The 23173-nt window shown below is 36.6% G+C and overlaps 1 protein-coding gene across 1 annotated transcript in view; it reads left to right on the forward strand.

Moving 5' to 3' along the window:
• PRMT3 (protein arginine methyltransferase 3) overlaps positions 1 to 22463 on the forward strand; it is a gene marked incomplete at its 3' end in the record, with an annotated part of 65208 nt that extends 42745 nt beyond the window's left edge. Inside the window, exons 14-16 of the mRNA XM_080618504.1 lie at positions 11516 to 11566; positions 11768 to 11855; positions 22354 to 22463. Coding sequence (XP_080474630.1) covers positions 11516 to 11566; positions 11768 to 11855; positions 22354 to 22463 — 249 coding nt within the window. The remainder of the gene's footprint in view (positions 1 to 11515; positions 11567 to 11767; positions 11856 to 22353) is intronic.
• Positions 22464 to 23173: the final 710 nt, after the last annotated feature.

Raw genomic sequence — 23173 nt, forward strand, 5'->3', positions numbered from 1 at the left:
ATTAGAGTGTTGCATTAAATGAAGTGAAGAATCTGGAACAAATCTGAGACTGTGATCAATTATTTGTTTATCAAACACTAGTCAATATGAAATGGAAGAAAAGGAAAAAGTTTTCAGACTGGGCATTAGAATTAAATGAAAACTCAGCACAAGGGCATCTTTCAAACACTTCAGAGAAGTTGTGCCTACGTTGTTCAGTATGAATTTACATAAATGTGCATTCATTTTGCAGCTTTTTTTTTTTTTTTTTTTGGTCATTCAGTATCTGGTACTTAGGAGCAAACAGAGTAACACTGGGTTTTGGATTAACGAAAAATGTCCCCTGATGTTTTTTCTGGGAAGGCCCATGCAATTTGTGTTGTGTGGCTTAGGTTCCAGTTTTGAAGCTTAAGTCAATGAATATACCTAAATATTTTTATTTAGCATACTTCATGTAGGGGAGGGGGAGTGACTTTTGAAATAAAAATGACATGAATGTGTTTAAAGCAAAAATAAATTAGGTATTTCAACATAAATATTTATAAATGTTTAGATGTGTATTTAGAAGTGTATAGATAGGTACCTATGTGAGGATTCCTTTTTGATTTAAGATGCACAGCTTGCTTTCTTTGTTGGAATAGGGAAGAAAAGAGTCAAATAGAAGGATTTTTGTATAGCTACCATTAGGCAGGGCAGTTGTCATAAAGATGAGGTACAGATGAGAGAGTCTGGGTGTTTAGATTAAAGTAATGCATTGAGTTTTTAAACACTAAATGATAAGCAAAGGCAGGATGACCTAATTTCAAAGATTTTATGATTGCACTAATACGCTTTTACATTCAACGTCAATTATAAAAGCTTTCTACAAATTCTTTCAACTGTCCTCATCAAATTTGACAAAAAGTGTTAGGCTCTGAGATCTGCAGTAGAAACTCAGATTTTTGTAGTCTAGGTTTTTGTGATACTTCAACTGAGAGCTTCATGCTTAGTTTTATGCCGCAGCATGTCACAGAATCAAGTCCAAAGGGGTTGTTAATTTTTAATATATTGTGATAAGTCTGCTACAGCTGTTTTATTTGGCTTTTGTATGTGTATATGAAGAACAAATGCAGGCTTCCTCTGATATAGACACAAAAAACATAGAATCGTAGAATCATAGAATAGTTAGGGTTGGAAAGGATGTTAAGGTTATCTAGTTCCAACCCCCCTGCCATGGGCAGGGACACCATGTTGCTGTATGATGTAATTAGTTAAGTATTGCAATCTTGGATATCTACATCAAACAATGTAATACGTGTTTTTTGATGGGTCTGTGTGCTAGTTCACGCTGCTGTGTATCTCCTGGTTTTAGTTGTGGTAGAATCATTCTAGTTGCCTCAGGGCAAGGTCAGCTTTGATTGCAGATCAAGCTCCAGTTGCAGCCCTGGGTTAATTTTCTTAATGCAGCCCCTTTTGAATATCTGATTAGTTAAACAGGAATCTTTACAAAATCTTGGCGATCTTTTTGGGTTTTGGTAGAGTAAAATAGCTTGTTTTGTAAACATCATTTTCCTTAGCATTAGACCTTTACAAAGACTTCATTTCTGTTCTATGAATCTGTGGTATCATTGACTTATAAATCAAGATGTGCACCTTGCAGGGAGAAGGGAAGGGAAGTGAGGGAAAAACAATGTTTCTGCAATTTCACAGTGAATGCAGGTCCTAAAAAATGATCAGAACTCTGTGAAGTATTTTGCAGTTCATGATTTAGGTTTATTGACACTTTGAGTGAAATTTCTACTTTTTATTTGATGGATTGGAGAAGTTTAGTTGGGAGTTGACAGTTCATCCATCATATCAGGCTGCCTAACCTTGCAGTAAATGAACAATAAAAGCCCATTATTTATATTGAGATTTTTAGGAGATGCCTTAGGATTGCAATTTGTCCTTTGAAAATAACATTTGATGTATTTCTTGTTTGCATCCGTGTTTTGTTGTTCTATTGGCACAAAAAGAGAAAGCTGGCTTTATTTCCCAACATTCTAGCTTTTGATACATCTCTGTTGATTTTTGCCTTTTTTAAAACATGAACATTTTAAAATATTTTTTGCTGTATTTACAAAGTATTTTATAAAAAAAAAAAAGTTGTTTTGAAATGTTATACTTGTATATATCAGGCTTTTTTAGCTTGCGACCAAAAATTTTTCTCAGCCCTTTTTGTGCCATAACAGTGTGAAAACAGATTTGATTGTCTCATTCCTAGTGTTGCCATCAATAACAAAGCTAACTTTAGACAAGTATTGCCATCAGGAGTAGCACTCCTTCTGTTAAGTGGTCTGTCCTTCAAACCCAAGCAAGTGGAAAACTTAGGGCGCATGGTGGTGGTGGGACAAAAGAGTTGTGGTCTCATCTAGCTGGAGTATGCAATGTGACTGTTGAAGAGCTGAACGTTTAGCTGACAGCTCTGGAGGCATTAGCCATGTTGGGTTCTGTTGCTTCCTCCCATCAACCTGTTTGCACATCTGTGGTGACAGTGTGATTTGTTGTAAAAGCTGACAGGAATCAGTCTTTTTACCAGCTCATTGCCACATTTGCCTTGATTATGGCTTGGAACACCGCCAGGGTCTCTCAAGCAGGAGAAGCTGCACTTATTTCTGTAGTAAGATGTTAAATAACTAAAATCTGGCCTTATTTTAGCCTTGGTCACTTTGGGATTTTGTTTCGTTTTAGGGTTTGGTTTTTTCCTTTAGAATCATAGAATATCTGAAGTTGGAAGGGACCCATAAAAGTCGTCAAGTCCAACTCCCAGAGCTTCTTTGCTCCTGCATCTAAAGCTATTTTGATAACAGCATTAGAAAACAAAGGAGCCATGACTTTCAGTTGACTTTTCAAATTAGTCTCGGCAGAGAAGATGACCTCTTCTTGATTTCCCCATACGTTATTTCTGTTCTTGTAAATTGTTCTGGTGAACACTTCTGAGAGGATTTCATAAAGACTGTGGGAAAGCTTCACCTGGCAGAGTTAGGAACAGAGGTTTTTTTCTGTTCCTTGTCTGGAAGGAACACAGAAAGACTAGCCTAATCTCAAGGCTGACCTTTGGGCCTTGTCACCCACCTTTTTCTCATCTTTGGATTTTTTTTTTCCCCTCTCTATTTTGTTTTGTCTGTTTGTAGTACAAACCTTTTACTTCCTGAAAATTGATAATGCAAATGCTGAAATAGGTACTTCTCTTCTTTCTAGCATTATTGCTATTCTGACCTCTTGGCTAATTATCTGGTTGCATGATAGTGGCATTTAATTGTACAAGTTGTTCAAAAACCATGGAGTTCAGAAGGCAACAGGATAACTGTTTTCTGGTTTTAGATAAATGGACTAAGGACATAAATGCCTAGAATTAGCGATGAGCTTGCATGAAACAGAACTATGCAATTCCCAAAATGTAAGACCATAGTGTTAATTGACTTATACCTGGTTTTGTCTGTCCTTCCATCTGTAAAGTTTTTTAAATTACTCTTATACTTTCATATGATCAAAAAAGCCTATCCTAGCAAAGTAATTAAGTCATTCTCATAACAGATCAGCCTGATGTCTCTCTGTAGGTGTATCCTAAGGGTATTGCAGACGATCCTGTAATGCATTTATTGAGTCATATCCTTAAAAAAAAAAAAAAAAGCCTAATGCTCCAAATAGAGATTTTCTTCCAGGTATTCAGTTAAATAGGTCTTCAAGAAACAAAAAATTGCTAACATATCTGAGAAATATGGAAAGATTGAGTGAAAATAAACATTTTAAGTGTGACCTTATGTCGTGCTTAGGACTCACTGGCAGCAGGTGTCAAAGCTTTTTGTAGCGCATATGTTCTTCCTACTGACTTTTCCTTTATTCACAAAATAGTATTTTTAGCAGTAAGTTTATTTATCATTATTTTAGCTTTCAAAGACTGAAGGTTTTCAAAGCATGAAATGGTTGCACAGAATCATTATATGAAATTGTTTCAAAGCACTTCTAGGACAAGTTGCCTTGATTTAAGTCTTGCAAAAGATAATGGCCAAAAATAAATTTAATTAGCCTGCAAAAGTGCATTTTCCTAAGAAAGAGCTAGGGTTTGTCACTGCTGATTTTAATGAGACATCTGGCTAATATCAGTTAGTAGATGCTGCTAGGAAAATATTCCATTAATTGTATTCTGAGTTTGATCACTGTGTGAGCTTTTGAGATAAAATATAATGGTGATTACCCTCAGTGTAGAAATCAATTGACAAACTTCCTCTTTTGTCTGTGAGCATTTCCCCTGTGAGTCCATCAAGGTTGATCTTTCCTAGCTGAATAACAATATCCCCTGGGAGGAAAATGGCAGTATCTCTTCATTGCTCCCAGGAGATGTTGTCAAAGAGCAGTGGATGTGTATAAAATGTGGGAGGGAGGAAGCGGGTGAAAGAAGGATAATGAACCAGATTACGTGACTGATGTATTAAAACCCTTAGGAGGAAAAATGAAGTTGAGTTGACTGGAGAAAAAATATTTTGACTAAGGAAAATCTTTGCTTGTTAAAATTTTCTTAAATGTTAGACAGTTTAATTTCTTCATACCAAATTTTCCATTTGAGAGCCACCAGTAAGCATTAGGATACAAGTCTTTAATTCCAACCTTAAGTGAGAAACTATATTTTGTAAGTTAATTGGAAGTCTGGCTTTGAGTACCGTGGTTAAACACACCTCTTAAATGCCTGGTTTCTGTTTAAATGAAAGGCTACTTTATTATGTTAGAACGCAGGATTTGTCTTTCTGATCTGTTTAGTTGTTGGTTGCCTCTTCTGCAGAGATCTCCAGATTCTTGATCTCTTTAAAACACAAAATCATTGCGTTTTAATAGTGAGGGGTTTCTTTTCCCTGGGATAAAAATGCAGCAACTCTGCTGCGTGGATGACAAACATTCCATCTCCATGCTTGGATAAACTCCATCAAAAGCACATTATCTCCCACTTCTGTGGCCAGCTGGCTAATTGTATTTGTTGTAGCCACTCACTGTTGGAACATGATACTAGTGAAGAGCAAGAATGATAAATGACTCAGTGTAGGTGATAGTGATAGTGATAATTTTTAATTTCCTTGTTCCTAAGTGAATTGGGAAGGTTGCCCCATGAGTTCTCACAAGGAGTTGAGCAATCTCATTTGTTTTATCCTGTTAAAATACTGCATATACAGCCAAACATTTTCTTCAGAAAAAAGCCTTAGTATTCAGATATATTTGAAGTAAAATATAGACTCCTCTTCCAATTTCAGTAAGGGCTGTAAGTGGAAGGGTTGAAATAATACGCACTAATATACATCTATTACATATGTTAAAGCCTTTTGTGATCTTAATATGTTTGGTACATGTTACATGAATAAATGGTGGGAAAAATAAGCTCAAGATAATTTGTGTGTGAGGGAAGAAAAATATGTTAAAGACAAGTGAATCTTACTGGGAGGACGTACTTCATTTACAAGGGATGGTTTTCATATGTTTGCATTAACACCTTAGAAACCCTCAGTGACGGATGAAGACCTTAAGCTGCTTTGGGAGCTCCTCATCGAAACCTGGGTTTCACAAAATTCGGGTAGAAATTAGCAGCTGCTATTGTAATTTCGGAAATATTTTCTTCTTAGTTGAGCAAATTCTTTGTTGACCTGTATAGGATAATTCTTTGCAGTCTCTGTAATGTACGTCTATTCCTAAATATTTCCTTAGTTCTTTATTTAACCCTCTTAGTTCCCTGGGTAAATATGGAAACTTTGTTCAGGGGTTGAAGTTTTTGTCCTTATAACTCTGCTTTTCTCCTGACAATTTATAGGAGAATAGGAAGGATAATATTTCTGTGGTGTTTCCCAATATTTAACATCTTTTGAGGCTAGAGCATGTGTCAGGCTACAGCTGCAGTTATTTATTGCCATTTTCAAAGTCATTATTTTTGTTTTCCTCTTTCATGGTATTCAGGAGATTGGCACTTGAAAGATTCTTCCAGAGAAGGCTCAAGTTCTTGCTGATTAGTCATTGGGGAAGTTGTAAATGAGCTGTCAAAGGTGGAGCAAAAAGATGAGAAAAACTGCTGTGGAAGGAATAGCTGTTATCATAATGTTTATTTAAAAAAAAAAAAAAAAAAAAAAAAGGTACCTAAAGCAATAGTTGTAAAACATTGGATAGAATTTATGGGTGTGTTGTTTGCTTCTTCCTTGTCTTAGATTTGACTCTTAGTAAGAAAGATGCCACCTTTAATAAAAATCTGGCCAGCCCTATATATAGTCCATTTTAATATGCTGGTGTCTGTGATTGCTTCTAGTATGCCACTTGTGATTTTTTTTTTTTCCCTTATTTTTTACTGCTTAGCTGCGTATGTTAAATTTTACAAGAGGAAGGGAGGACTTAATCTTCCTTCAAGCTGTAAACATTGGAAATTACTTTCTTTGTAGTATTGCATCTTTAATAGAAGCGTGTGATTGTTACAGCTACTGTGATTTGTGGTAGTGTTCAAAAGTGAAATGAAAGGAAAATGTTTTGAACTTCTTTCATAAAATTATTTCACTGGAATGTGCTTAAATATAAAAGATGTGTGTTGTGAGTTTCAGGATAAAACCACCGCCAAGTAATAAAAATTAAAAAAGCTAAGAGGGTAAGGGAAGCTATAAATTCCTCAAAAGAAAATATTAACCAAACCCACAGTGTTAAAGCTAGTTTTGTATCATCAGGTATTTCAACATTGATTTGTGTAGATGTTTGGTATTTTTTTCTTTTCCCAAGGTATTTATGTGGGGTTCCAGATCATTTCTGTAGTGGTGCAAGGCTTACACTAATGTACCTTAGGGTAATGGTGGGGAGTTGATTTAGTTTAGGGAGTTTTAGCTGTTCTATTTGGGAGTATTGAAGTAGGCTTCTGTAATGCAATCAGAGATTTTAGGTTTTAATAGCTCTTTTGAGGAAAACGTCCTGCTGCTTTATGAAGAAGCAGGAATTTTAATGTTTATGTAAAGCATTTCATAAAAAGTTGGTAAGAGAAATAACTAGAACTGTATTGCAGCTTTGTATCCTCCAATACTTTGCTGGCGGCATAGAGACAGGTCTTTTGCAACCTGAATGATTCTAAGTGCCACATCTACACATCTTAAACACTTACAGGGATGGTGACTCCACCACTACCCTGGCAGCCTGTTCCAATGCCTGAACACCCTTTCCATGAAGAAATCGCTCCTAATACCCAGCCCTTAACCTCCCCTGGTGCAGCTTGAGGGTGTTTCCTCTTGTCCTGTCACTTGTTACTCTGAAGCAGACAGCGGCCACCTCCTGGCTCCATCCTCCTTTCAGGTAGTTGTAGAGAGTGATAAGGTCCCCCGTGAGCCTTCTCCAGTCTAAACGCCCTCAGTTCCCTCAGCCATTCCTCATCAGACTTTTATCTAGACCCTTTTTCTGCTTTATTGCTCTTCTCTGGACCCGGGAAATGGTGTCAGAGATTTTACTATAGCCTTTGACGTAGCAAAAAAACCCCTAACTCTTTCTGTATTAAAATTCAGTGTCATCGACTGTTTTTTGGAAAATCAGTTGTTTTGTGGCTCCCAGAAATAGCAGACTAGTTTGAGTACAAAAAGATCTGTAAAACTGAGCTGCAATGAAAAAAGTCCACCCTGGATTTAAAATACGGTGGTAGGCATTAATTTTTCGCATTTATACTTAGTCTGTGCTACATGAATAAAACCAGACCATCATAATAAGGCTATAAAGGTCTACCCTTTGAATTCCTAGGCTGCTTAAAGCAAAGCTTGGGAGCTTGTAAGAAGCTCTCAACTTTCCTGGTACGAAGAAATCATTAAATTGGGTAAAGAACAAGGTTGGTCTTTGACATAGACCTACCTAATCTTTAGACTGAGGTTTTCTAGATTAAGTGTAAATTTGAGGCCTCCCTTTCGCTTGGGTTCCTTCCTTACATGCTTGCTTTCTACAGAAAGGTCTTAGAGCTACACTGGGATTCTTCATGCCCCCCTGTATCTTAGCATTGAAGACCGCCAGCCTTTTTCTTTTCATTAAACTTTTATTTGAGCCATCAGTTTCATACACAGATGTATTGAAGTGGGTGGAATGAATTGTTAAACGGAATATACTTATGAAAATAATGCATAATTTGGTTGAATGCCTTTTTAAGGGTTAGGTTAGTGACAGGGGAACATGCGCAGTCTAGAATCAACTAGATTGGAAAAGACCTTTAAGATCGTCAAGTCCAACCATTAGCCCAGGACTGCCTAGACCACCACTAAACCGTATCACTGAAATCTTCCATGGAAAATCAAGAAGAGGAAAGGAAGAAGACAGTTAATTTAGGCTGAAGTTACTGGAAGGCTTTAGGATACACTTGAGCTTATGTTTATTACCTAGGTGTAGGCAAATAACTGTACTTCTGTTTAATAGCAGGTTTAAACTTTTGGTTTGGTTTCTTGTTTTACAGCATAAGCAACAGGATCTGTGCAGTTTCACTTTTTAGATTTCCTTAGCTGTAATTGGCTTGTGGAATAGCTGCTGTAATTGAACAAATTTTACAGCTTAGTCTTGTTTTCCCAAAGATGTAAAACACACGGAAGAGATTTCTATCTGGATATTAAATGCAGCATTGGTAAATTATGGCAGGTTGCCTTAAAATGTTTATTAAAAACAAATTACATAGTTGAAACCAGTTTTGCAAAGAAAAACGGTCAATCTGTGTGTTTTGTTTGTATCAGTTGCTTCAAAACTGGTTTGAAAATCTATTAGTGAAGATACCTATTAGATTTTGAAATTGCAGTATGTGCAATTATAGTTGTTTCAAAACATCTTTCAAACTTTCACCTGGATGTATTTAACTATAAACGTGTACTATCTATTCAGCTATGCAGGACTGACGCTGCCTGCTGACATAGCTCACTAGAGTGTGTGTTTTGGTTTTGGTGTGCTTGAAGCTGTTCACAAGAGTTTATCCTTTGGCACTTGTGGAATTTGTTTTGTTGGAATATTTGTCTGCATTTTTTTCTGGTTTTTTTTTGTTTGTTTGTTTGTTTTTTGTGGGGTTTTTTTTTGGTTTTTTTTGTTTTTTTTTTTTACTTTTGGCTCAATAATTGTTTCAGGATCAATACTGAAGGACATCTATCCATTTTAGAATGTAAGAAAAAGAATTTAATGGGTCAGCGTAGAACTCCTGTTCTGTGTAGTCACTTGAAATCTGTAATCCCTGAAGCTCTGCATGAGGTAGTCTTTGTGATGTTTAATAATTACTGTTTACTACCTCTTGATTTAGATAGTCAAAGTTCAGTGTTTCAGGTTGTTTCTGTTAGGGAAACCATTGATTATATATGAAATACGGTTGATATTTAGCCTAGTCATTTACAGAAGTTGCACAAATCTTGCTTCCCTGAGCACAAGAAGCAGCAGATAGCAGGGGACAGTTTCTTTCCTTGTAACTGCAGTTTCTTTCCAGTCTGAACCTCATCCTCCCAAAATAAAAATGCCAATGTGAGGATGTTTTCTTAGTGTGTTTTTGTTGCTTCTTCTACCAAATATATAGATAAAAACATCCACCTTAGCTATGGTGTGTCTGCGTGGAGCTTTTAGCTTTCTGTTAAAAATGTAGCTTGTCTTGCTTTCTCTGGAAGTCAGGGTTTTTTCTCTCAATTATTAATATGTTTTTGTTGTTGCCACCTTGTTCTCCTTTCTCCAGTAGTCATATCCTAGGTCTTATTTCTAAGCATATCAACTGTATTGACCTGATGACTGAAAAATATTTTTATGACTTAGATCTCTGACTAATATCCAGAAAAGATGGTGCCTCGATAAAAGCAGTCTGATGGGTCAATAAAACTTTGTCAAAACCTTCTCAATCTTTACTCAAAAAGGCGTATTAGAGACAAGGCTGTGATTCACTTGGCAACGAGTTTCTCAGCATTGAGTGTTAGGACTCAATGAGTGATAGGGATGGAAGAGTCACCGTTTCCACCATCTGGTGCTCATTTGTCATGAAGCTCCCTTAGTGTCTCCTTGCTTCTTATTTTTAAGAATATTTGCCCACATCAGAATTTGGAATTTGCCAGGCTTCTCTGGAGTGCCCTTAGCTGAAAAGCAAACACAGGTGCTTTAGCATGCTCTGTTCTCCACCATGTTGGTGAAATCTGTTCTGAAGTTAGAGGGAAAAATGCCAGAATGGTTTAGCTGTCATTCAGTTTACATATTTCATAATGATAAAGCCTTGAGCCGTTCAGTTTACCTGGATTTGTAAGCATATTTGACTTTTTGCTTTCCTTTCATAGTCTGTCTCTGAGTGAGTATGAAGGCCACGATCCAGAAACTGTCTTTTGTAACCCTTGAGAATGACCAGTTTCCTAGAGTAGGAGAAAAATACTAATGCTGTGAGAGGAGGGTTATAATCAGTTGTTTGCAGTTAGTTTTCATGCAACGGGCTTGCCATCATGGAATTGGTACATATCTTGTTTGAACGTACTATAGGTGATGTGCAGAAGGTCCCTTCCTGCTGTCACTGGGATGAAGTCCCCAGCTGCTGTAGTTTAAGTTACTCAAAAGCTCTATTCTAGGTCATTTCTTAAGGCTGACATAATAGAAAAGCATAACTGCCTTGATCTGATTTGCTTTTTGTAGAAGACAGTAGAAAGCAAATAAAGGTGAGCATGGACAGGATTTCAGAGGTGAAACTGTGGCATAGAAATGCCTTTTAGTAGCATCAAAGAACTCATCTTTGAGTTCTTTGAATTTCTGGGACTCATAAGGCTTTTCTGTCAAAAAAACAGGCTAGTATTAAAAGACTGCATAACTAGTACTGTCGATATCCTGCTTTGTGTGCAGGTATTTTGTGCCTCTTTTCTCTTTTTCTTCCACTAATGAACTATGTACTGAAGAGAGAGGCTCTTTTTGAGCTCAGGAGTGGGATGGCAGGAGGGACAGCATAAGTGTTCCGAGGAATCCTATGGAGAGTTACTATTAGAAACTGCCAACTGCTGGAAAGGCCAGCATGAAGTATTTGGGAATCTTTTGTCTTATCTGTGTGTGTAATAGAGGAAGGAGAAATATTTCCTGCCTGTTCATTCTCTGCCTCAGTTCACAGGGAGCTTTTATGGAAAATAGTGTTTAGCTATGCAAAGAGTGAGCATGTCATGCAGAATCCCTCGTGCTGTGTGTTAATTTAGTGATGGCTGTGGTAGCTGTAGGGGAGAAGGATGGAATTTGATGCTTTTTTGGGGTCTGCACATCTGAAAGTCTGTGTTCTTTGAAATTCTAGTTGCAGTTCATGTGTGGGTTATTGTGGAAACTCAGACAAAAAGTTGGTATGTAATAAAGTGCATTTTCAGTGGGCTGAATATTCTCAAGTACGACAAATGTGCGATGACTGGTTTTTTTTTTTTTGACTTAGGATTTCTAGCATAAGTCTAATCTTGTTTCTCTCAGTGAAGGCATGAAATGGAATAGAAATCCCAATAAATGTATATATTGATAGACTTTTTCTTAAGTATCACTACTATTCCTTTATTATATTTGCATTTGCTTCTTTTTATAGGCAATTGCTGGGTATTTTGATATCTTTTTTGAGAAGAACTGTCAAAATAAGGTGAGTATTTGGGGTTGTGCATTTTAAGTGTCTTTGGGAGATGAGGGTGGTTTTGTATTTTATTCTGCCTCAAGGTGTTTGGCAGGGAGTCTCTTTTGCTGTAGCATACACTTCATTTGCATGCGTGTTTGGTAATTGATTGATGTTGTGTGATATCAGAAATGCTGTTCTTAATCAAACTCTTGAACTGTTCCGTTGCAGGTCTTGTTTTCAACTGGTCCCCAGTGTACCAAAACGCACTGGAAACAGACAGTTTTTCTCCTGGAGAAACCAATTCCTGTAGAAGAAGGTATATTTAAATGCAGTTGTGACGCAGCAATGGTTGTGTTACACTGCTGTTATCATTAAATTGAAATCTAAAATACTTCTAAAATGACATAAGTGTTAAAAAAAAAGTAAATAAATCTTTCAGCCGCTCTAAAGAATTTTTCTATGTCCGCAGACCACTGGGAAATACCTATCTATGCAAAATTCATGTTAAAAATACATATTAATGTCTGCAGAGGTGTATTGTAAGTGGGCTTCTGTCTTGCGTAGCTTCGTGCTGTAATTTTGGTGAGAACTTCTGCATCAAAGCATTTTTGAGGCACTAGAATTTAAGACCATAACAATGCTATTAACATTCTCTTAATTTTAACAGAAGTAATGTTCTGAAGTATCATAATTGTCAAGTGATGGCATAAGTTTTTTTGTAGCCCTCCTGAACTATGCTATATTTTTGAAATGAATCATGAATACGTGCGTGGATGTTGTAGCTGGCAGTGTGGTGATTGCTCTGTAAATTGGAAATAGTTTCAAAGATCATGAACTTGAAACAGACATGAACTTAATCCATTGAAGTATGGAAGATGCTATTTTGATACACTGTAAATTTAGATAAAATTGGTAAGTACTAGGTTTATAAGTATAGGTGTTATAAGTTTCACCTTGAATTTGATACATGTGAAAAGGCTTTAGTTGTCATCAGGGATAACCCAAAATCAGAAGATAAATTGCTCAAGCGAGGTTTTGAAGACTGAAATAGTGCTTATTAGTGGTTTCAGTTAGTTCTGTTTGGTAAGCCTTGAAAATACATTTCTTTGCAAGTAGTCAAATATTCCTTGATTTATAGACAGAATTATGTCCATGACTGTCATGGGATAGTCATGCAAGAGGATGAACATAAAACTGGTCACGAATGACAAGTCTTGCCCTCTTGTTCCTGTAGAACTGCACTTTCTTTCAGACTCTCCCAGTCTTTTTTTTTTTTAATCAAAGGAGATTAAATAGTTATATTTTTATGGGTTTTTATTTCTTACCTTTTTCACTTAACCACTAAGTATTTACTCACTATTGTTGAACTCTTACTTGATGGTGAACTTGTTGTCTTTGAAGACCATTTTTCTTCACAGACTGACAGGACCAAGGGAGAGGAACCTCAGAAATGAGGCTCATTTCTGCTGATAAGTTAATAAACTCATGGTAATACGTGGCCCTGACCTGAACAATTGAAAAATAACTTGGATAAATTGGGGGAAAGTGTACAAAAATTTATGTGAATGTTGAAAAAAAGATGAGGTCAACAGGCTTAGAGAAGCTATAGAGAAATATTGATGTAGATGGAATATTCTCTCTCTTACCAGACCTAATTATGAATATGAAAGCAGCATCCGCGCTCAGTTACATTGGTTTTACATTTACATCTTCTAGCCATCAGCCATGACAACTTTTGAGCAGGAACTGCTTTCCTAAAGGCACTACAGTCAGTTTTACCTGACAAATAATTTCTTCCCTTCATGCTTTGGCTTTATGTCCTTAAATAAGTTTTATTTGCCTATTCTTAGGTTTTGCCACTTCTTGGTACATATGCATTGGTGCATTTGTACTTTGCTTGCATTCTGTTCAGCTTCTCTTTCTGGACAAGGCTGGCTAAGGTCTCCTTGCTGCAACTCATTAAATTTCAATGTCATAGAGTGTGAAGTGAAATAAGTGCAATGACATTTGTTAGAATATGCACATTATTTAACATTACCTAGATCATTTGACATTTGCCAAATGTGTGAAATGACTGGAAGGTGTGCCTGTCTCGAGAATTCTAGTCTAGCTGCAGTGACTTTCTGAAGACAACTGCAGAAACTATGTGCTTTGAAGTAGTGAACACAACCCAGTTGACCTTCAAGATCACTTTTGCTGTAACCCCTTCCTTCCTTTCTCTTTATTAGCTCATATTTCCTAACATTATCCCCATAACAAATCTTGTTACAGCTCTTTTTTCTTCTGTCTCCTTCTCTTAATCATTAAAGTTCCCCTTTCGATTCTTTTACCCATTCTCTCTGTTTCTATATGTTATATAAAATTGCCACTTTAATCTAGGATTCTCTATCCGTTATTTCCAGTGTTAAAGAAGGTTCTGAGAGAAACTGTAATTTCCTTTTCCTTTGTAATCCTTTGTGGAATATTAATTGTTCACGGATGACACAAACCCATCAGGGCAGTAGGTGTTTATTGATACTTACATAGCAATGTTTCTTAATGTAGATGAACACTAAAAGAGCATTCTGTCAGACTTTGATCCTTCTCCTTCCTGGTTCCAAAAATCTTTTTTTCCTCAGGACATGTTACTATAAGTACAAATTTCCCCGTCTTCCGTTTTTCACATTTTTTTTCTTTGTAAAAATAGCGACTTAAATATTCGTCTTGGTAATTTGACATTGCCCTTGCAGTAATCTGACCGGTGTCCCCATGATGGCATTTGTTTTCAGTATTTTAATGAGTTGTGAAAGAGGAATTTGGTGCTATGAAATGCATTTGAAATGTTTTTTTTATCTTGAAAGCATCTTTCAGACATGGCCCTGGCTTTTTCCCCAGTAAAGAGAAATTATTCTCTTGGATTTCTAATTCTGAGTAAAATAGTAAGGCTGACTTAAAAGTCTCTATCAGATGCTTTCTAAGCTTTTGGGCATATGCCTGAAGTGGTGCTAAAGCACTGATTGTATTTGGATTTGCTCTGTAGAAGAGGTTGAGCTTACAGATATCCAAAGCTGGCTGCTTTATGCATGTCAAAATGTTTTTATTCTGCAGTGTGAACTAACTAATTTTCTCAGCTGCTTGATGCCAGGTTACTTGTTGTAAAAATAGATCTGTTTTCTCAGCCATAAAAAAAGAGTGAATGTTTTGATCTCTATTCTAACAATAAAATGAAGCTGTTAGAAGCCAAAGGATGGGATTTGCAAATTATCCTCCCTCCTTTACCATTCCTGCTGCAGCCTGCGCTGGTTGTGCAGTGTTTGCAAATTCTGTGGGTTGCAATAAGAAAGATTTAATCTAGGTCCAAAGATCTGGAGAGAGGCAATGAAAGTTTCACCTAATTATACTTCTTAATTTGCCACTGAATATCAGCTTGATACCCAACTTTGCAAGTAGTTGGGTAAATAAAGTTTTCTATATTAAAATTCATATATTTGTATATTAAAACATATGGATAATTTCAGTTGGTTTGGTTTAGATTTTGGAGGGGGAGGAAGAGATAGTCTCTTTGTACTCATGTATTCTGCAAAATTGGTTTTCCTTCTCATGGAAGAGAGACTTGAAGCTGGTGTACAGTGAAGTGGAACAAAATAGCATCAGCATGTTGGATATGCTGTAACTGCTAAGCAAGCAGTAAAAATGAAGAAACTGGAGAAGGAAGGGAGATGATATTTTATTGCCAGAAAAATTGTTTTCTCAGGCACGAGTCTTGTATTGTAGACTTTCTGCATAGTACAAGACTCTACTTAAGCAGCCCTTTTAATAGCTTGAATATGTCTTTATTTTGGAAATTGAAACTGAGATGCCAAAGCAGAATCTTTTTCTTATTAATGGTCCAGACATGTATTTTCGTTTTGTTGTTTGTTGAAATATTCCTGCTAAGTTAGGTAGATGAAAAACTATATACAGAATAGTATTCTCATTTGGTAGTCTCAAGCATTTACTGAATAAATGAAATGCTTGCCGAAATTATTTTAAAGGGCCCACAGAATCTTTTCAGTAACAATGAATTAAGTTAAAACCCAGATCTTTATGCAAGCAGATTCTATTAGCAGTAAAACAGCATATTGTCAGCATTTTGTATTCTTGATACTGCCTTGCAGTGGAAATAAAACCTTGATTTGATTTTCTACGGTGCTAAAAGGCGCTAGCACAGCAAAACTGAAGTAGAGCTCACATGACTAAGCCCCATAAAATCCTTGATTATCTTTTAACTCCCCAGTCTCCATAATTGAGCTGTTTGTGAGTTTACAAACTGTAAAATGCTAATTTGTCTACCTAGAAAGCATTCTTAAAAGTAGGATAACAATGCTAGCACAATTAATCTGTCTGAATGTTTTGATCTTATACTGAAATACTTCAGTATTTTGCATCCCAGTTGGGTAATTGTTTCCAGATTGAGATTTTAGCATCTGTTTTGCCTGTCTACAGCTGTGACATGGTGTCTATAAAATGCTGTCACTTGTTTACTTACAAATGATACCTGCGAAAGTGATGCTTGGTTTTAAAATCTAAGTTGTTAAAACTTGGATTTTTGAGATCACACTAAATCTTCCATGTTTTAAACTGTATCTTTTGAAATCTGCAGCTTAAAATCATCCTGCTGGCTTTTCAGAAATGTCTCTAAGTATGTATTTCAGACACTAAATTGAGAGAATCTCTTCCCATGGCTGTTCTATTGCATAGAAAAAGAGGTTCTGTATCTGACAGGAGAACTACTTGTGCCATTCTCTGCGCCCCCTTTGCAAGTTCTGCAAGGGAAATACAAATCATACAGCAGCAACAATCTAGTTTTGTCAGAATTCTGTCACAAGTGCAGAGAGAAAGATTGGGACAAGACTATACAGTTTAGGATCTCTACTACAAAAAGCAGTGAATTAAGATTAGTTCTAGGTGAGTGAGCTGGGCTGCTGCAGCTATACATGGAGGAATAGGTATCTGGCCTTCACCATTCCCTGTGGCAGCTATTTGTGGTACCTGAGCTACGCTGGGAATCTGAGTCATTTGCAGTGCGTGCATATTATCTTAGGTAGCTCTCCTACCTTACTCAGCTGGCTCTATAGACTTTGCAGCAGCCTAATTCAGAGTTTTTCTTGGGGTGTTGAAACATGCCAATACTCAAAGCATGAAAGGAAAAGGTAGAACCCCAACATAGTTTCAAAGAGGGTGAAGAGTGATGCAGCAGTAGGGAGTTGGCAGAGAGATGCCTAATTTATAAAAGTAGGCAGCCAATGGAAGAAGGATGTCACAGATCAGATGGATAATACCAAAAGGCAGTCATTACAGCTTCATAAAGAAACTGCTCATTGTATTTCATTGTGTTGGGGATTCAGTAAGAAGTGGCCAAATAGGAAGGTGACAATCTGCGTACAGCTGCAGGTGCTTATAGTTTAAGAAGATGAATGGGAGGATTAAGGATAAATTATTGAGTTTAAGGGAAATGCCCATGATCCCACCACAGATGATTTCTATCTTTCATTTTTCTTTTTTAGTAGATGGTATAGGAAAACTACTTTCTAGCCAACTCCTCCAGAGTAATGCCTTTGAGACTTGGGATTTTTTTCAGTTGCATGCTGGACCTCAGTGTTGTATAAAGTTAGGGCGTCCAGTTAGTCTAAACTAGAGCGGAAAAGTAGATAGTGTTTAAATTGTTAGCCTCAAATGAGGACAACCTTATTGTAAAGAGCAGTGTCAGAGCTTACTGATGTGTAACTGAAGGCATGTAGGACTATCACTTACAATACATTCTGAGGGATTTGTAAAGATATTTCTTACCAGTAGTTCAGTAGTTAAGGTGTCTTTAGCCCCAAATCCACTGCAGTTTTCTAGCAGGTCCCTTGGGAGTAATTCCAGTGAGATCTTTCGTAAGGTTCTTAAATTTCAACAGGGTTCAGAATAAAGAATGCTTTGGGTACCATGTTATTACTTTTCTCAGCTTCATAAAGCTCTTCCACAGGAAAAGAAGGAAACCTTGAAAGACCTTGATTGCTGGCCTCCTTCAGTAGCTCTTTCAGTCCTTTTCATAATTAAAGAGGGAAGGAGACACCAAGGTGTCTTGAAAGGCAGGGTAGTCCTTCATATTGCAAGTTTGTTGCCATGGATCATTTTGACCTTTAAGTAGACATTGTGGATACGGGTGCAAGGAGACTGCATGGAATCTTTGGGTTTGGTTAAATCCTTCCAGATGAATCAAGTTATAAACTGAAAAAATATGATTAGTTTGGCCTAAACAGCATCTTAGTGATAGGGGTCTTGCAATGAGAGGTGTCTTAGCTCGCAGACTGCAGGCTTGCCCTGCATGTTGCACAAACATCAGTGAAAGGTGCAATTGCTTACAGTTTTACTGATGGTAAAAGAATCAAAATAGACTATATTGTCCAGAGCAGTTGTATAGGGTATGCTGTACAGCATGTCATCAGCCATGCAGTATTTGCAGTGGCCCAGTACAGACACAGAAATGCATTTTCTCCTGTGCTAGAAAGCTTGAGCAGCACTTCCGCTGAACCCTTTTGTCTTTTTTCTCTTTTTGGGGACAAATTTCAGGTCTCTCCAAGGGATAATCAAAATGCAGGAAAGGGATTGTAATGGATTCAGTTTTGTCCTAATCAAACTGCAGTGGCAATGTGTGGTTTACTTGCATTCAACTGAGCGTGATAAGAGCAAGGTGATACAGCTGAGTCCCAGCGCCAGCTTCCTCCAGGCAGCTCACAGGACAGCAGTGGTGAAAAAACATTCGTCATTTTCTATCTACATGACATTGATTAATTGTTCTGAACTGCCTTTCTGTGCCTTGGTTGCACTGCTGTTGTTTGCTTCGGCCCTCAGAAAAGATGGTTTAGAAAAGCAGAGTTAATGTGGTTCCAGGAAAAAAAAATAAAGCCGAGAAAAATAGAATGCTTTGTTTCGTTGGCTGCCTTTGCAAACAGAATCTGAGGGTTCTGTTCTATAAAGTCAGCTAAAATTTCTACAATTAGATTTTTACTTCATTTGTTGTTAATGTTTTAAATGCTAAGATTGAAGTATGGATTAATTTAAATCATGGAATTTTAGTTCTCAGAGGCTCTTTAGTCTTACTGAACATTTTAAAAAAAACATTTAGAAATTATTATCATAGGATGTTAAAATAGATCAAATAGTACTTTTTGTAGCAGTTCTGGAAATCTGTATGTTCAAACTAGGTTAAACTTCCCAGCTACACAGAAGCTATAATGCCCTTTTTTCCATACCTCATCCTTCTGTCTGTCAAATTTCTGTTTAAATAATCTGTGAAACCATTTTTGCAATTCTTTGCAAATTGCATTCTTATGCAATTTATTGTGTCCAAATAATCAAGCTGCACAGGAATTGAAGTGGAATCCCCAGCTAACGGTTAAATTATGAGGGAAAAAAAAAAAATTCTCAAAGAAAATGTATTTTTTCTTTTACACAGTATTCGTACGAGCTATTTTTGTTGAAAAGCTTCCTTTGATGTTTATACTTCAGCCTATGCCAAAAAGTCCTGCATTTGTTATTTATCATTTATAATCTGTCGTTTTGCTGTTTGTGGATGCAACTGAGAATTGTGTTAGACGGAGAATTCTAAAATTCTTAGAGAATCTGAAACCATCAAGTTTACAAATTGCTGTTTGTTTTCATTTTTGCAATAAGAATATTGAAAAAGTCTCAGCTTTTTAACAGAACATAACAATGGTTTTTAAAATCATGGTAAGTAATGAACAGCTGGGAAATACTTTGGATCCAGTGAGATAGAAAAGTAGTAACAGTGGATGTGGCTGGTGTGAGGGACACAGATGACTGAGGCAAGGGAGGCGCGAGGGAAGGGTAGCAGAGAACTTAGAACTATAGATGGAGATCATGTCCTTCTATAATGTGTTTAGTAAAATCATCTGTTGAGATGTAATTCTTGTAGTTTTAAAATGATGATATGAAAAGGCTCAGCGGTGGGCTTCCTACATATTTACAAATATAACTTAATGTGCAGGTCTTATTAAGGAATGAAAATAAATTGAGATTATTTTTCTCTAGTAACTACAAGCAGCAATCTTCACAAAAGCACTGTGAAAATAAGAGATACCACTTGGTAAGCTCATTAAAAACAAGACTGAAAAGCCTTTATAGGTAATATTTCCTTGCACTATGAGGCAACATCTGTATTTATGGGTTTTTTTCCTTCAGATATTAGATTATTTCCAAAGTGTGTTGTTTCCTAAAGATTAAAAGAATATCATGTGCATGCTGATCATCACGCCAGAGCCAGGCTATAGGAACAAAATTTGTTATTCCAGAGTTTTTGCAACGACATGGAAGTTGCATAAAAGTTTGAGCTGTAAGTGACCTGAGTGTACCTGACTAAAGGCCATTGAAGGAAATATCCCACTTCTTGTAGTCCTCCAATGTGTTACAGAAGGTGAAGGTCCTTCAACTTCAGAGTTAGTCTCTTGCTGGGGCACATCATTTCAGATACTTGAAAATCTTAATGCTTTTGGTTGTATCCTGAACTCTTTTCCAAACTACTGCTTCAGTTATTTTTTTATGTGACAAGCCTAAAATCATTCCTGTGCTAATCTGACTTTGAAGCCATCTCTGATGCACAATGTACAGTATTTAGGTAGTTCAAAACCCATGCAAATCTAGTAATTTCTACTTAAAGGGATATTGCTAGCTTCTCTTTCAAGCTTTTAGTCTAGATACGAAAATCAGGAAGCCATTCTTGACACAGGTGTACTTGAAATTACCATGTATATAAACGTTTAAAAAATAACCTTTTCACACATACATGATATTAATACATTGTCATGTATGTCTGTATCAAAGAAATTTGCATATAAGTCTGCAGTTTGCTTCTATTTCTTTACCTTTTGATTGTTTTTCCATGAAACCAAAGACTTGAAGCTGAAATCTTCAGGTACTAGATTTATATTCACACTTATGTTTTTGAAATGTATTAAACTTTCTCCATTATTTAATGAGGAAGATGTAGCCCAAATGTCAGTTGTAGATGGTTTAGGAAATTTATGAATTCAAACCCAGTGGGAAAGGGGGTTGGGAAAAGCAGATGAAAGCTGGCAAAAAAAACTAAATTCTCTTTAATGTCCTCCTGTTCTGCCTTCTCAGTAAACTTGTGCTTAATACTCAAAAATATGAATATTGTTAATTCAGGTAGCTCCTTCAGTATCTGGAAATCAAGAACCTTGTTGAAAAATTGGTCTCTCAAAACTGCTTTTTAGATCAGGTTTTCAAATAGGCAAATAATAAACCCTATGACTAGTTGGAATTGCTAATGGATTTCAGTTTGTGTCACTTTTACATGACAGATGCAAACTTACAAGTTTGCTTTAAATTTATATAGCATGAATCAGTTCTTGGAGCTCCTAATATCTGTAAATCTGGTTTTCTGCTATCTTCTTCATATAAAGATTTTTAGATGCAGGGGGAGAAAGAAAGGCCTGTGGAGAAATGGGTTCTTTATCCCTTTGCTTAGTCCTGTATGAAGTTACAAAAGGTTGCATAGCTGTAAAGGCTTTTCACATCTTCTCCATTGAATATGTTTGCATGACAATAAAATATATTGCTAGTTCATTAAATTGGACTTAGAGATCCACAAATAGTCTCCTGTCTTCTGTGTGAAAAGTAAAACATCTCTTCTTAGAGATTATACACAAGTTCTCTTAAGCCAGCATGGCAGGTTTGATTTTTCTCCTAATGTATGTTGGAATCTGAAAGCGCTTTTACAAGCTAGACCAGACCTTTGAATTACATAAAGAATAAATGTAGGAGAACTAGACGTGCTGTGGAACTGTAGCGGCATTAGGGATGGAACCAGGCTTGATCAGAGCAGGCTAAGACAAAATGTTAAACAGAAGCATCCAGTTCTGGAATTTCTCTAGGACAAAAACTCTTACTTCAATTTAGCAACACCAAAAAAGTGTTACGGTCAAGAAAGCCTGATAGTTTGTAAAACAAAACTCACTATTAACAATGTGTATACTTGAAACACTCTGAAGATTTGTTAATGTTTCCTGCCAGATAAAAACATCACCTAATTAGAACTCAAATAAAAAGCCGTGCAAATACAAACCACATGCCATTTGCAATAGGAAGTGGAATAGGTTTTTGTGGTTACTTAGTTTTGCTCAGTAGTAGTGATGCATTTAAATTAGGGAGCTCAGCAAAGGAATAGTGCAGTATTAAGTGTCACAGAGTGGAAATTTTGCTCTTTTTTATACTGTTTTATTATTGCTAATTTGCTTATTTCATGAGTGGAAATCTTAAGTTGAAGAACTTAAATACATTATATATCATTTCATGAGAAAATTAGTTGATATTTGGTACTCAGAGGGTGGAGGGAAATAGTACAACAACCCTTAGTACCTGTCCAGCTGAGTGTGTGTGCCCAGACATGGTGCATAGTGATGTGCAGATACAGCGCAACCAGATTCGAAGGAGAGGTTAATGTACCCAAGGAATACAGCGGTTTTCCCCAATCACAAATAAAATAACTGGTGTATCAGTTCTTTGGGTGGGTCATCTGAGAAGTAAAGCATCAGATGTAACTCAGCACCTCACCAGATTTAACTGCAGCTAGTTGGACTTACGTTTGCTGTCAGGACCATTGTTTAGAGCTTAGAAAACATCAAGGAAACCTTTATAGACTAGTTTAATTCTGATTAATTGGGAACAGTGTCTCATGCAACATAAGGGAATGTAATGCATCTTTACTGTTTCTATGCATGGTTCAGTAATGTAAGCATAGCCTAAATATTTCTTTTTTACTTCTACAGGAGAAGCCCTGAGAGGAAAAATAACAGTCCGCAAGAATAGAAAGGATCCACGGTCGCTCTTTATAACCCTCTCTATGAAGGACACACAGCAGACCTACAGCCTTCAGTGAAAATTATGTTCACATCGATGTTAAATTTAAATGTTAGAGTTACCTGTTGATAACTGTTTCTAAATATCCCAAAATTATAAACTCTAGGGTTTGTGTATGTGTACACACACGCAAGAATATGCAAAGCTTATCTAGAATGGAGGGAGAAATGTTTAGATGCTTTTGCATCCATTGTGGATGTGGAGACTGACTACAGAATCAGATTCTGCTGTGTTTCACATGATGTGGGGAAGGCAAGAAAGATAGTTTTGGTTACGTGAGCCTACTAGGTGAGAAAAATCTGATTAAAGTCTTGCTGTGAGGAGTAATAAATACAATCTCTCAATATTCTTTTCTCTCCAGCTGGCAAAATCCTTTTGTGATTTATTTTACTTTTCAGAAGAACCTAAATTAGGTGCCAGTGCACCTCAACAGTAGCCAGAAGGTCCCAGTGAGAATAAGTGTGGAATTCCAACTGCAGGATTGCAGCAACAAAGACTTTATTTTTATTACACTTCTATAATTAAAAAGTTGTATCACTGTTCAGTTACATTTATCTAAATAAATGAACCGAGTATGTTGTATAATGCAGTTGCCAGTTTCCTTGTTTTCTTTGTAATTGGAAATTCTTCTCTCTCTCCGCTGATGGCTCATTTATTTGTGGCTACAGTTTTTTATGTACTAGCCTATCAGAGCATGGAAATGTGTATTTTAGCAGCTTTAGGATAAGG

The sequence above is a fragment of the Psittacula echo genome (assembly GCF_963264785.1).
Source record: "Psittacula echo genome assembly, chromosome: 5".
Taxonomy (NCBI): Eukaryota; Metazoa; Chordata; class Aves; order Psittaciformes; family Psittacidae; genus Psittacula; species Psittacula echo.